Below are 15866 nucleotides of genomic sequence, written 5' to 3' on the forward strand. Positions count from 1 at the left end.
ATGACAAAATATGAGCTCAATAAAACCGTTTATACACAATCCCTCTTTATCACTACTTAAACTCAGGCACCTTAACCTATAACCTTATGATGGACCCTACCCCTGCGCATTGCGCATTGCGGAGGGGTAGCTTATAGGCGATCCTTACTACTCGCGTCCTCGCGGCACCAGACAGCTCCCTCCATCACAGCAACGACACCAACATCGGCTGGCGCGTCCTCGCGGTACCAGACAGCTCCCTCCATCACAGCAACGACACCAACATCGGCTGGCGCGTCCTCGCGGCACCAGACAGGTTCCTCTGTCGTTTAAGTCACTGCCAAGGCGTCGACCTCGGTGAAACATCCGCCCCTGGACGACCCCCAGCTGGAGCATCATTTAACGCTGAGACGCAGCTGGCATCCCAGATCGACCGCCGTGTCTTCACCGGGACGAAGGTAGTGGTGTCGTTGACTGCCACCGTAGATTCTGATAATGATCTTCGAAGAGATTTGAGGTTCTGTGTTATTCTCTCTGACAACCTTCCCGGTCTCTGCAATAGTTTCATGGATTGCTGACCGATGCGTGTCTTCGGGACCCCTATCGTTGTAATCTAAGTCCCCTTCCGAGAAGTCCATCTCTCAGGCTCCCTCGCTGCTGGATGCAGCTCCTCCAGTCGATCAGCCCACCTGACCCATGTGGCCGCATAGGTCCAGCACACGCTGCTCAAACCGCTCTTCCGGTTTTGCTTGCCTTGCCTGCCCTCTGGTAGGTCTTCTGTACCATACCAGCCAGTGCCATCTAATGTGACACCAGGCCAAGACGGTTCCCAATCCAATTTCCCGCAGGTTGTAGGACTACACCCAAGCAGAGTGTATATGACTCTTCTGTAGTAAGTTGTTGCAACAAGAAAAAAACAAATGTTTCATCAGCTCCGGCCGGACGCTGTTTACTCCATCGTGAACCCCTCAATCTCCTCTAATGGTCAAATCTCAGTCTCTCCAGCAGGCGATGACGTAGGTCTGCTGTCTCTCCTTTCGCTGTTATTGTCGTTCGGCGTGCGCTGTGTTCAGAGGAGACAGAGATTGACTCCACGTCTGTTGTCAGCCCCTACATCTCCTCCTTTATCCGTGTTGTCTCCTCATGTCGCAGAGCGCTGCCCTCCTGGTGAAGGCTGCTCTGCATCTCTGTCAGCAACACGTGGATCGTGTCCCCAACAGAGCGTAGTTCTTGCTTTCCGGTCGAGGTCTCGAGATGGAGAGACCGACCAGAATGCTCGTCCATGCTTCTCCAATGTGTTGTAGACTCCTGGCGCCTCCGGCTGTGTTGTCCGCTTGCCCTCGCCCAGTTGGCAAGGCAACGCGGTGCAGCAAGCTGTCTTCTCGCCGAGAGAACGGGTAACCATGGAAACTGGCCACTCAATCCTACTATCGGCGTCCCTCGACCAGCTCCTGCGCGAAGCATCTCGGCCTTAAACAGTCGTCGGCGAGGCGATTCCATCTGCTGCCGCCTGTGATATCATGGTCTCTCCGGCAGGCGATGACGAAGGTATACTGCCTCTCTGTCTTGTGTGTTGTCTCCTCGTGTCGCAGAGCGCTGCCCTCCTGGTGAAGGCTGCTCTACGTCTCTGTCAGCAACACGTGGATCGTGTCACCAACAGTGCGTAGTTCTTGCCCTCGCTCAGTTGGCAATGCGAAGCGTTGCAGCAAGCTGTCTTCTCGCCGAGAGAACGGGTAACCATGGAAACTGGCCACCCCATCCTACTATCGGCGTCCCTCGACCAGCTCCTGCGCGAAGCGTCTCGGCATCAACGAGTCGTCAGCGAGGAGTCCCATTATGCTGCCCCCTGCGATGTCTTTGTCCTTGTGAGTCTGTTCCACTGTGTTGGGGCGACGATCGTCTTTCCCAGTGGCAGGTGCCTGTTGTGGGGCTGCCCTGTCAGTCATATCGATCCCACTGCTCGGAATCAGCGCCGGTAGATGACGACCCTCATTGTCAGCCTGCAGGTCTTCTTATGAACCGAAGTCTGGCATCTTCTTTTTTTTGAGCAGGCCAAAAAAATTGAACAGCCACTGGCAAAGTGACTGAGAAAAATAAAATAAAAACAAAGGGATGGGAGGGGATCTTCTCTTTCTAAGTAAAAATAAATGGGAAGCTACCAAAATTACAGTGAACCAATCTTTATCCCACTTCTGGTACCATTTGTAAAGCCGAGCGTGAGACGAGAACCCCACTTCTGACACCATTTGTAATCTTCAATCCCACCGCTGCCACCATTTGTACCCCGAGCGTGAGACGAGAATCCCACTTCTGACACCATTTGTAAAGCCGAGCGGTCTTAGCTTCACATTTCTGACACCAATTTGTACCCCGAAAGTGAGACGAGCTTCCCATTAACTCTAACTGTCTGTGTCTGTGTCTTAGATGTTATACGTGTTTGAAGGTCATTTGTCAGGATGGAAATCACACGACAGGACAAACAGACACACAGAATATAAACTCAAGAAGAGGCTGGTGAAGTTCAAAATTGGATTGAATCAAAACAAATCATAAAAACAACTCAATACAAGGCGTAGGTTCTTTTCAGAAAGTATATCTGTAAATTGGTTTACTCTATTCCTGTAATTTTCCTACTACTTAAAAATATATTCTAAGTCCTAAAATCGCTGAACATTTGGGCATGACCCGTAGGTACCCTTAGCAAATTACGCTACTGAAAAAAATATTCTAAGTCCTAAAATGGTTGAAAATTTGGGCAGGGGTTCGGGGCCTGAGTAAAAATAAAGTAAAAGAGTGAAGCGACGCCACTTTACTCGCCGTGTGGTAACCTGGGACTGCGGAACGTTTTTTGTTAACCCTGTTAGTTCAGTCTACAGGGCGGAGTCCGGTATACCTTTTAGACACAAAGTCAGGTTGGTTGCTCAGACCCTGGAGGACAACTTAGAGATGACAACAAATACTTCAATACTAGGTTGGGACCCTCCCACAACCGTTCGGTACTCAGGTTGGGACCCTCCCACAACCATTCCCAAAGAAGCAATGCTGTAACTCTAAGTGGGAAGTCCGGTATACCTTTTAGACACGAAGTCAGGTTGGTTGCTCAGACTCCCGCCGAACCTCCAAAACTAACAGCTTATATTACTTTCGTGACTGTCCCTGACGTCACCGCTAAGGAACCAATGAAAACGTCGCTCTGGGACCACAGAACAAAATGGGGAGGGAGGGGGGAGAGTTTCGAGGCTGCTGTCAGCCTCCTTAGAAGCTACAGTTAAAATCCCTCAAAAATACACAAAAACTCCTGCACTAAGAATACTACATCAAAAACGTTATAAAGAAATACAATCAATAAAATGGAAATTCTACGACGCATCATTTGATACCAAACACTCATAGGTGATCAACACTGCGAACAAAGTGCAAAACCTCTGACTATTACCTCGCAAAATATTCATGTCACACCAAAAACCGTATGCAGTTACAAGTTAACCACAATCAAACACAGTGTATATTCAACAGGCTTCTCATATGTAGATGATAAACATAAAATCTACATTCTACTAAACAAATGAATACAGAATACATATTTATATCGAAAACACGGGTAAAAGAAAGAATGATAGAAAAGCTACAGAAAAGAGAGAGAGAGAGAGAGAGAGAGAGAGAGAGAGAGAGAGAGAGAGAGAGAGAGAGAGAGAGAGAGAGTGCGTGTGTGTGTGTTTGTGTTCGTCTGTGTGTAACAAGTATTATTAACAAAAGCACAGCAACATAGAAGTAAAGAATTAGGTCAAAAAGGAAAAGGGGTTGGGGAGGAGGGAGGCGAGAGGTGGATGTATCAAAACAATGCCCTCGCTGACTGCCCTCGCGCACAAACAAAGGCGTAGGGGGTTAGTGACAGGAGAAGTGACCTAGGGGTTAAAAAGACAATACAGAAAGGTTACATGGGCGAGGGGGGGAAAAGGGTTCACAGACTGGCCCCTCCGACCTCCATAACTTGAATCCAGTCAGTTGGGCGCCATCGTGTCAGAGCCAATTAAATTCTACCGCGAGAGAACAATGAAAAAGGACTAAATCATACCTATTTCCAAACCATTTACTAAGGGAAAGAACAAATATGATTTTAGAGTGTGAATCTTAATTCCACACAGTTTCAATACTAACTTAGATAATATATTCTGCTCTCTACGCCTTCTCTTCTTCTTCACTCTATGAACTTTTAGAAGAAAATTGCATATGGAGAAAAGACAAATTATTCCTGTAGTCGCTTTTCTCCACATAAGTAATCTCTCAGATTTGTTCCCTTGTGTTGTCGGGTTTTTTTTGGTTTTTTTTTTGGGTGTTGTTGTTGTTGATGTTGTTGTTTTTTGGAGTTGTTGTTGTTGTTGTTGTTGTTGTTGTTGTTGTTGACTATCCAGGTGTGACGACGGCCGCTACAGCCGTGACGTCACACTCCCTGGTCTTGTTGCCCGCTTTCAGGAACCAGTGTCCGTGCTTCTTGGCGCGCTTCTTCTTGTCGCCCTTCAGCTTCAGAAAGTTGTTGTTGATGATGACCGGCAGGGGGCGCTTCTGGCGCTGGGCAAGGGGCAGCTTGTACCACTGACCGTCACGGAAAGCGGGTACAGGTAGATGCTCCACCCGGATCCCCCCGTATCGTCGCTTGACCAGCCCGGAGAGGAACTCCTGGTCGTTGAGTCGCCACGACACGAGGTGACCGGTACTGTGCGTGCTTGTCTGTTCGTACAGGTCATCGAGCTGCTCCATCAGACGGTCCCACAGCTGGAGAGTGCGCGGGGTTGGCTTCAGCAGGAGGAAGCCCCCGGCCGTCCGGTTTTGCACCACCGTGGCCACCATGTCCGCCTCCCGGTAACGGTCGGACAGGAGGAGAGGGAGGGGGTTGGACAGCCACACGCAGTCAACCTCAAACAGCAGCACTGTGACGCCGGCCTGCAGCATGCCTTGGATGTAGTGTGACCGCTCTATCATCAGGCGCACGTAGCCCACGTGGGAGTACACCTGAAACACAATACAACACACCACAGAATAAAATAAGTAAAGTTAGTCCAACAAGAATATTTTGGTTGCAGAAGAGCGAGATGTTAAAGATCTCAACGACTCCCGAACCAATGTTATAAGGCGGTGCCTCGCTGCCTTTGCCTTCCCCATCCCTAAATAGGGTCAGGTACCCATGTTCAGTCGGGTAGATTGGACATGTAGGGCTCGGAAAAATCGGGTATTTGTATTTGCTCTGGGTGGGGAGCGAACCAATGACCTCCAGCGTGAGAGGCAAGCGCTCTAGCCATTCCGGTTCTATATAATATAACACAATCATGTATACAGTGTTCGCAGAATAATAATAATAATAATAAATGAGCATTTATATAGCGCAACATCATAACTTTACAATTATGCTCTTTGCGCTTGACACATTTAAAATTAAAACACAGTTATACAAGCATTTACATCTACATTCATAGTCAACAACGCTTAATTAAAAGCATACACCATCAAACATACATTACAAAAGATTCTTCCACTAACTAAGTAATAAAAACATGAATAAAATAGGTAGTAAAAAAAAAAACCAAGGAAATACCAGCTGAATACCCTTAATCAAACAGAACATGTTATCAACAATGCTGAAAACAGTCCTAGATGTTTATATACATTATCACTTAAACAACAAATACACTACATGTAGCCTACTGATGGACTGAGAAAACAAAATCAGGGGTTGTATTTCTTGAAGAGGTGCGTTTTAAGTGCTCGTTTGAATGCTTGGGGTGACTTAGACTGGAACAAAAGTGACACAAAGTTTACGTTTGACATTACTTACAAGTATGACGTGTTCGCTTGTCCTGGGGCGCTATGGTGCCCTAAATTGAATTTTTAAAATTAAGTTCGCAAAAAAGGCTCCCTGTCAATGATTGTGCGTACTTTTGCACTACCAACATGATGACAAGAACGATGTGTGATGGCTTCTTACCAGACCAGCATTTCTTGTCGGTCCTCGGGGAGCAAATCGCCTTCTGTCGCGGTCGATAAAGCTGAAACAAAACACGATATGCTCCCCTCAGACCGACAAAAAAGCTGGTATGACAACAAGCCACCAAATACCATATAGTGTAAACCAACACACCTGGTCACCAGACAGATGCGAAGAGTTGACAGGCACGACATGCACGGCTGGCCAGGCATCGCGCAGGTAACTCGCCGACTGATTGTCCGTGGCAACGAACATCACGTGACTGTGCACGTGACCCATGACGGCGGTGTTGCAGAGCCAGCTGACGGCGAAGTCCATGAAGGCGTTGTTGAGCATGGTGAACAGCACCAACCCCGTCGTCCCGTGCACCTCCAGCGCCGTCTGCACCACGTCCGCCATGTTTTTCCTGGCGGTGGTGAAATTCCTGCTTGGTGCCCGCGTGGCGACCTCAGTCTCAACGACCAGACCGAACAGTGTGGATGAGTTCAAGTGTCCGTGCAGGGCGGCGTACGTGCTGACAGCGACCAGCACCAAGGTAACCAGGGCAAGTCGACGTCGCTGCTTCATCCTTGTCAAGTGGCCTGCACGTGCGGCCACAACACGGGAATGAGTACAAGACATTGCAATACAATTTGATTCAATACAATTTGATAGAAAACAATTTATTTAGAAATTTACGGATAACAATGCTGCATACAATCAATGTATTAAATGCAGCACAACAAGCAAAGCTTATAATTTGATACAATACAGTACAATAAAATACAATACAATTAAAGACATTACAATACAATACAATACAATAACATAACATACAATACAATGCAATGCAATACAATACAATACAATACAATACAATACAATACAATACAATACAATGCAATACCATACCATACCATACCATACATTACAATACAACACGATACGACACGACACGACACGACACGACACGACACGACACGACACTACCACAACCACACCACCACACCACACCACCACACCACACCACACCACACCACAACACAACACAACACAACACAATACAACACAATACCATGAGTTATTTCTAAGATGCTGACGATCAGCATGTGATAACAGACATGTCGAGAAAATAGATTTCAACAATATTAAAGCCGGCGGGCGAATGTTAAAGACATTTAAGCCTCGCCGGATCTTAAATGTTGTCATGTCGAGCGAACGATGTGCTCCTGCATTCTGAATTGGTTTATTCCTATTTAGCGTGTAAGGGTGCCAGCATATTGTCTGGAATTAGTGTGATCTATTTGGGATATTCTCATACAGCTTAGTCTGGAAGCAAACATCCCGGATGTTTACACTAGTCACAGAACTTGTTGGCACATTTTGCATCTCTTGTTTTCCTTCTAATTTGCTAGTTATACCAGTCGCTTTGTTTTTGCTCGGTCTACAGCAGTAGTCCTAGCAGTTTCATTTTAAAACCATCAACCGACCTGTATAAATTGATAGTCTTTCTCGCTGTGTCAAAATACGGCCACAAAACAGATCTGTTTTCAACCACTTTTGCCCCCAGTCTTCCTAGAACTAAAGCGAACCTGCAGACATACATTACTTCAAAAACTACACTGCTGATGTAACGAAATTAATGTTCATAATTTATGAGCTAACGGTACCAACATTTTCGAAGCGAAGTAAAATCATCTTTATCTAAACAGACAGTACAAAACTCTGATGTCCGATGTGTAAAAAGAAAGCCAGTATCTACTGTGGTTTGATCTTGAAAGGTTGTGCTTTCGTTTTTTCCGAGGTCATAATGCACAACCGACCAAACACACAAGCCGATCGTGAGCCTTGGTCAGCGTGACAGCGAATGACAAACAACAACAATAACAACAACAACGAACCGGATTCCTAACCCTTTGGGCTTCATCAGGCACCTTTGGACTCACCAAACCACACACACAATCCAATTTTGATCCATGGTCATCCTTTACAATTAAGGACATACAACAACAACAACAACAACACAACAACAACACAACAGCAACATGCAGGTGTCTTAGCTTGGACATGCACACCTGATCCGACATCTTCTGGCTCACCGGACCAAACACACAAGCCAATCCTGAGCCTTTATTTTTTTCAACAACAAAGGACGAACGCCAACAACAACAAGAACAATACCAATGACCAATACCTAGCGATCTTCCAGAAACTGACTTCAGAAATTTAGAAGCTATTTTCATTACCAGAATGCAAGTATTTTAATCTAAACTAAAGGTAAGTCCTGTTACACCCTTTTTGTATGTATTATTTGTTCTGATGCTTCAAGCCCACCCTTTGGAGTGTGCTGTTGTGATGCTTCAAGCCCACCCTTTGGAGTGTGTTGTTCTGATGCTTCAAGCCCACCCTTTGGAGTGTGTTGTTCTGATGCTTCAAGCCCACCCTTTGGAGTGTGTTGTTCTGATGCTTCAAGCCCACCCTTTGGAGTGTGTTGTTCTGATGCTTCAAGCCCACCCTTTGGAGTGTGTTGTTCTGATGCTTCAAGCCCACCCTTTGGAGTGTGTTGTCCCAAGTGGTCCTTTTGTGCATGCAATTGTTTGTACTTCTCAGTTATTCTCAGTTATTTAAATTCATTATGCCTATGTAGACATGGGCATTCAAACTGTTATGTGCTTGTCCTGTATGCAGGCAAAAAACACACTGGCAGACAACAGGTTACAGTGTCCACACAATTTTGAAAGAACAAAGACACATAACCTAATCCCCCTAACCATACTTTCCAAAGGAAATTGAAGAATAAATGTGTATAACATTTTCATGCATCTTTTGACTCAGCATTCTTTACTTCATTGTTACACATGAACTACCCTCTCATTCTCCCTGGCACTTTCACCACTGTTCTGCTTCTTAGTGCTTTTTGATGTTTGAAACGCAGTGCGTTTTTCATGTGCCTGTGTTTGTTTGTTTGCTTAACGCCCAGCCGACCACGAAGGGCCATATCAGGGCAGTGCTGCTTTGACATATAACGTGCGCCACACACAAGACAGAAGTCGCAGCACAGGCTTCATGTCTCACCCAGTCACATTATTCTGGCACCGGACCAACCAGTCCTAGCACTAACCCCATAATGCCAGACGCCAAGCGGAGCAGCCACTAGATTGCCAATTTTAAAGTCTTAGGTATGACCCGGCCGGGGTTCGAACCCACGACCTCCCGATCACGGGGCGGACGCCTTACCACTAGGCCAACCGCATTTCACAGTCTCCTCAGTAGATATTTTACAGCTTAGGGCAGTATATTGAGATCTGTCATGTAAATAGGAAGCAAAGAAGTTACACACTGAACTGTTTCTGACATACAACTGTAATTTCTTCAATAGAATTGAATGATCAACAAGATCAAATGCTTTTTTAAAGTCGAGAAACACAGCACCACTGATTTCAGATCGGTTTGTTGCAGACAACCAGGTGTCGCATACCGTGGTAAGGGCGCTGTGACAAGAGTGATTTGTTCGAAAACCAGACTGAAATTGATGGAAAAGGTTTCTGCTTTCTACGTACGCGAGCAAATGTTTGTGAATATGTTTTTCCAATGGTTTGGATAAAATGGGTAATAAGGAAATGGGTCTAAAGTTATTTGGGTCGGATAAATTTCCGCCTTTATGGAGTGGAATTACTTTTGCTCTTTTTAACAAACTAGGTACAGTATTTTGCTTTATGCAGATATTATACACATAGGTGAGTGGCTCCACAATATATGGTATAGCTAGTTTGGTCAAGTAAGGAGGAATCTTATCAGGACCCATGGACTTTTTATTCTCAAGGCCTTCTAGAACCTTCCCTACCTCATGCACTGCCATGTCTGGAATAGTAAAAAAATCGTCTGGTTTACATTTCTGATTACAAAAATCATGTAATTTTGAGAAAGAGACTTCAATGTCAGAATCAGGACTGTCGCATTTTGCAGATTCATTTAGCCTATTGGCAAGGGACAAAAAATGGTTATTAAAATCTTCAGGGGAGATGGTTGTGGCAGACCAATTTGAGTTCTGTTTAGATTTACCTAATATGTTATTAACAGCACGCCAAACAGTTGCACTATCTTTCTTGTCCTCGATTAATGTATTAAAATAATTTGCTTTTGCTTGACGTGTTAATTCTGTCACTTTATTCCTTTGTTTCTTAAAATCAGACTTCATGTTGTTTGCTTTGTAAAAATCACGCAGGGACATGGCTTCTATAATCTGTTCCGTCAACCATGGGGGAAGAGATGGATATTTCACTCTGTGGTGACGTAGTGGGGCATGCTTATCCACTATAGGATCAAATATATCTAAAAGGGCGCCCAATGCTTCGTCAGCAACAACATGATTAAACACAGAGGAAAATGGTGCTAAACTGAGATCAAAGAAGAATTTGGTTTCATCAAACGTTTTAAAGCTTCTATATTCAATAGTTGTATGGCCCTTGTGCACCGGCTTAGGTAACTTGAACGACCAAGAACAAAATACTGAACAATGGTCACTGATGCTTGAAGGTACAGTTTTCACGTTTGACACCATGGAGGTATTATTAGTGTAAATGTGGTCAATCAACGTTGATGTTGTATCAGTCAATCTGGTTGAGGTGTTCACAAGTTGATGGAATCCAAAGAGAGATGTAACTGAGCGCCAGGCTGTCTGGGTTTTATGCAAGTCTATGTTAAAATCACCAAGTAACAAAACATTACGATTATTACATTTGATGTTATTCATCAAATCAATAAAATCGTCAGACCAAGCTGAATGGGATGCGGGATTTCTATATATATGTTTGTTACGGCTGGAATTTCGGTGTGTATGTCTGTATGTATCTATATCTACTCCTATCAAAAATTGTGCGTGCTACTCTCTGTTTACTATATAACTGTTCTTCACACACACACACACATTCCAACCAGGCACAAAGACAAGAACACAGTATAGCCCTTTGCCCCTGTACCTCTATTTGAATGTTCAATCACAACATAAACATATTATTCTACATCCATTCTACAGATCACTTTCGCTCAACATGAAAGTACTATTTCTGTTAACACACAGAAATCAAACTGCACAAAATTACATACAGGTTATTATGTCATGCAATCTACAGTTCTCGTGCACACACGTATAACACTTGAGGCTTTGTTCCGTGAAAGCCCGTCTGTCTCAAAACACACGAAGACACTGTCTCAAACAATTCTTCTGTTACTATTCAGTTCTGTTATACACAGATAACAAACCCCACGACGCTCGACGTCTCGTGGTTATTCACTCGGGAACGTATCTGTTCAGCTATCACGCTGGTTAAATTCTCTCAGTCGTACTCACAAAATACAGTGGCACACACTGCTTCACCCCACCCACACAACTGTCTCGTGTGGTGGAATGGGACGGGGTTCCCGTTACGCAGCGCTTCACGCCGTCTTTCCCTCCAGCATCTCCACAGCTCACGGCTGGAGCATGAGGGCAGAACCTCCCGTCTCGTTCCCTCTTCCGCGACCGCTCTCGGCCCGGGATTCGTCCGTGACCCACTCGGCCCGGGGTGCTAGAATACACAAGTTTAAACTACCATAAGTCTCCATACTTGAATAAACTTTTATAACGTTCTTTATCACTACCGGCAACTATCTTATGCGGTTACAGTATATACACCCGCTAACTCATAAGCGAATTCATTTCCGAAAAACATGTAAACATTCTTTTTTCAACAATGGCTGACAACCGCGCACGTTTTCCAGCTAATTCACACATGACTCTCCCGGTCATTTCTCAAGTCAATATTTCCGAGCAAAATAATATCTCCGAGTAAAATATCAATTCAATAAATACCTGTAAACACAGCAGCTGAATCTACTGATTCAGTAACCGCGACACGAGTCTCCAAACGACCTCTAGCGCCCGGTGAGCAACTTTACAATCAGGAGACACGTCCTCTCCTGTCGACAGTCTGCAAAGCTCTGAGCCTGTATTATCTCTACAACGCCACCTCGGTCTATACTCTGCTCTGATTGGTCACCGACACCACTGCACTGCGTCAGTGACGTATCCCTGTACGGTGTCCACTCAAAGTTCGTGGCCCATAAATTCTGTACACCTGTACGTTCCAATTCTTTTTGTCTCTCTTCCCTTTCCAATTCTTTTTGTCTCTCTTCTCTTTCCAATTCTTTTTCTCTTCGTCTTTCTTCAATTTGTGCATCTTCCCTTTCTTTCTGTCTATCTGATTCTTTTTGTCTTTCTTCCCTTTCTTTTTCCTTCTCATCTTTTTCTCGTTTTCTCTCCAAACGATCAAAACTCTCTTTCACGTATTTCTCACGTTTATCTGCAGCCAGACCCAAAGTCTCTGCCTGTTTAACGAACTTTTCAAACAACGCATCATAATCATCTTCGCTCTCCATTGTGTAAGTTTTGAACTTTCAAAATCACACCAAAATATGTCCAAGTTTAGAGAAAAGTTTTGAAAAAGTTTCCAACAATAATGTAAGATCAAGTAATCTACTTCAAAACTGTCAAGTACCACAACAAATCTGGCACCAAAACCAATAGTCAATACAAGACTATATCCAAATACGTTTTGGCGTAAATCTCACGCAAAAATATCCAACAGTTTTAATGAAAGTCAAATATTCAGTCAATGAAGTCAAAACGAATCTTCAAACATATATACAAGTACAAACAAAACAACAACCCCAAACCACAAATAGGAGGAAAAATTCAAAGTTCAAAAATGCAACACAAGTAAAAACTTATCAACAAACTAAGTACTAAATCAGAAAATCAAAGCCAAAATAAGTCAAGTCCAACTAAAGAAAACGCAGTTGGAAGCAAAATAAAACGAAGTTCCAACAAAAATTTATGAAGTGAAACACTCCATATAAAACTAAAACTAATTTAAAGTTGTAAATAGTAGCTTAAAATAACTGTATATACAACTACTAATGAGATTAACTTAATTTAGATCAACAAGACAACAAAAAATGTAGTTGGAGGCAAATAAAACAAATTCCAAAAAAAAAATATTAAAGTGACACAATCACTCCAAACAGCAGACTAAATTCAGGCAAAAAAAATTCAAAGTACCTAATCTACTACCATAGCAAATAACAAATCAAAAATAAACTAAAACTTAAACTAATTAAAGTCTATATCAAAATATCACCACTAATTACCTTAATTATTTACAACAAACTTACAAAATCAACAAAATCAATGCCACAAAATCAATAAACCTAATTAATCACACTAAAAAAAAATTTCAAAATCAAAACATAAAATTTCTAAGTCCAAAAGAACAAAATCAATCAAAGTTAAATAACTTTACAAAGGCAAAGGGCAATAAACAACAGATAGATCCCTATTCCAAAGCAGAAAGAAAAAAAAAATTACCAAATATTTTACAATATTGAAAGTACAGAAAAGAGCAAGGAAAGAGAAATGAAAGACCCCACAGGAAGAAAAATGAAGTTAATCCCTCAGTGCTTAGAACTGTACAGTAAGCACTACCGTAAAACTGGAGACGGTAACAATACAAAACAAGACATGAACGACACAACTATTCAATCAGAAAAATCTCTGTCTGCGTGACCTACTGCCAAAAATTCTAAAAAACCCAACACAGGGGACAAAATTAAGTTTAGCAAAGCAGGGAAACAACTATGAATTTATACTAACACAGAGTAATCGGGGTCACCAAATGTTACGGCTGGAATTTCGGTGTGTATGTCTGTATGTATCTATATCTACTCCTATCAAAAATTGTGCGTGCTACTCTCTGTTTACTATATAACTGTTCTTCACACACACACACACATTCCAACCAGGCACAAAGACAAGAACACAGTATAGCCCTTTGCCCCTGTACCTCTATTTGAATGTTCAATCACAACATAAACATATTATTCTACATCCATTCTACAGATCACTTTCGCTCAACATGAAAGTACTATTTCTGTTAACACACAGAAATCAAACTGCACAAAATTACATACAGGTTATTATGTCATGCAATCTACAGTTCTCGTGCACACACGTATAACACTTGAGGCTTTGTTCCGTGAAAGCCCGTCTGTCTCAAAACACACGAAGACACTGTCTCAAACAATTCTTCTGTTACTATTCAGTTCTGTTATACACAGATAACAAACCCCACGACGCTCGACGTCTCGTGGTTATTCACTCGGGAACGTATCTGTTCAGCTATCACGCTGGTTAAATTCTCTCAGTCGTACTCACAAAATACAGTGGCACACACTGCTTCACCCCACCCACACAACTGTCTCGTGTGGTGGAATGGGACGGGGTTCCCGTTACGCAGCGCTTCACGCCGTCTTTCCCTCCAGCATCTCCACAGCTCACGGCTGGAGCATGAGGGCAGAACCTCCCGTCTCGTTCCCTCTTCCGCGACCGCTCTCGGCCCGGGATTCGTCCGTGACCCACTCGGCCCGGGGTGCTAGAATACACAAGTTTAAACTACCATAAGTCTCCATACTTGAATAAACTTTTATAACGTTCTTTATCACTACCGGCAACTATCTTATGCGGTTACAGTATATACACCCGCTAACTCATAAGCGAATTCATTTCCGAAAAACATGTAAACATTCTTTTTTCAACAATGGCTGACAACCGCGCACGTTTTCCAGCTAATTCACACATGACTCTCCCGGTCATTTCTCAAGTCAATATTTCCGAGCAAAATAATATCTCCGAGTAAAATATCAATTCAATAAATACCTGTAAACACAGCAGCTGAATCTACTGATTCAGTAACCGCGACACGAGTCTCCAAACGACCTCTAGCGCCCGGTGAGCAACTTTACAATCAGGAGACACGTCCTCTCCTGTCGACAGTCTGCAAAGCTCTGAGCCTGTATTATCTCTACAACGCCACCTCGGTCTATACTCTGCTCTGATTGGTCACCGACACCACTGCACTGCGTCAGTGACGTATCCCTGTACGGTGTCCACTCAAAGTTCGTGGCCCATAAATTCTGTACACCTGCGTCACATAACTCCAAAATACACTATGTGCAAATCCGTTTGTCACAATGTTACAGTAAATTCATCAAACCAGTCAATTTGTAAATTTACTGTAATTTTCAGTAAATTTGTAAAGTTACTATTTCACTCAGTAAATTTACAAATTTACTGAAAAATTCAGGAAATTTACAAATTTACTGAAATTTGGGGATTCATTTTTGACAAATCTACTGGATGGTGAAGGACAATTTCAGTAAATGTGAGCTGAACAAGACTTGTGAAGGTGTGACAGCTTGTGCGAGTTCAGTGTGAGTTCTGCTCAGTACAGTTTCAGTAAATGTGAGCTGAACAAGACTTGTGAAGATTTGACAGCTTGTGCGAGTTCAGTGTGAGTTCTGCTCAGTACATGCGGTGACAAGTAAATTCACCAACTTAATAGTTTAGTCCACACTGAGCTGCCAAGGAAGACAAGGATGGCTAGCCCAAGCAACATGGAAAATCGATTCACAGAGGAACTTTTCAAAATTAAATATGCAGGCAAATGCTATAATTTGTTTGGAAAGGCAGAATACTCAAAGATGCTACAAGACGTGAAAACTGCGGCTGTGTCCAAAGAGTCAAAAAATCAACATGACTATCATATTCTGAGAAAGTAAGTACCATTTTATTTTCTTGCGTGCGTGTGTTTGTGTGTGTGCTCTCTAACACCCCTCCACCTTCTCTTTATCTCTGTTTGTGTCAGTTATTATAATTCTCTCTCCATTCTGTCTATCTCTGTCTGTGTCTGTCTCTCTCTCCCTCTCCCTCTGTGTGTATGTGTGTGTGTGTAACTGCAGCTGTGTGTGTGTGTGTGTGTGTGTGTTCATCTTTCTCTGTTTGTGTCAGTTATTCTAATTCTTTCTCCATTCTGTCTATCTCTGTCTGTGTCTG

The 15866-nt window shown here is 43.3% G+C and overlaps 1 protein-coding gene and 2 long non-coding RNA genes across 3 annotated transcripts in view; all 3 read right to left on the reverse strand.

Moving 5' to 3' along the window:
* Positions 1 to 2279: 2279 nt before the first annotated feature.
* LOC138975048 (uncharacterized) overlaps positions 2280 to 15866 on the reverse strand; it is a 56309-nt gene continuing 42722 nt past the window's right edge. The window contains exons 2-3 of the mRNA XM_070347699.1: positions 6113 to 6540; positions 2280 to 4989 (exon numbers count right to left, since the gene is read on the reverse strand). Coding sequence (XP_070203800.1) covers positions 4384 to 4989; positions 6113 to 6526 — 1020 coding nt within the window. The 5' untranslated portion in view covers positions 6527 to 6540 and the 3' untranslated portion in view covers positions 2280 to 4383. The remainder of the gene's footprint in view (positions 4990 to 6112; positions 6541 to 15866) is intronic.
* Positions 10899 to 12858, reverse strand: LOC138975028 (uncharacterized). The gene is made up of 2 exons (XR_011458475.1): positions 11790 to 12858; positions 10899 to 11505 (listed from the first exon to the last, which is right to left on the reverse strand). It is a non-coding gene; the product is annotated as an uncharacterized lncRNA (long non-coding RNA).
* On the reverse strand, positions 13800 to 15012 carry LOC138975029 (uncharacterized). The gene is made up of 2 exons (XR_011458476.1): positions 14691 to 15012; positions 13800 to 14406 (listed from the first exon to the last, which is right to left on the reverse strand). It is a non-coding gene; the product is annotated as an uncharacterized lncRNA (long non-coding RNA).

This window comes from Littorina saxatilis, linkage group LG9 (assembly GCF_037325665.1).
Source record: "Littorina saxatilis isolate snail1 linkage group LG9, US_GU_Lsax_2.0, whole genome shotgun sequence".
NCBI classification, from domain to species: domain Eukaryota; kingdom Metazoa; phylum Mollusca; class Gastropoda; order Littorinimorpha; family Littorinidae; genus Littorina; species Littorina saxatilis.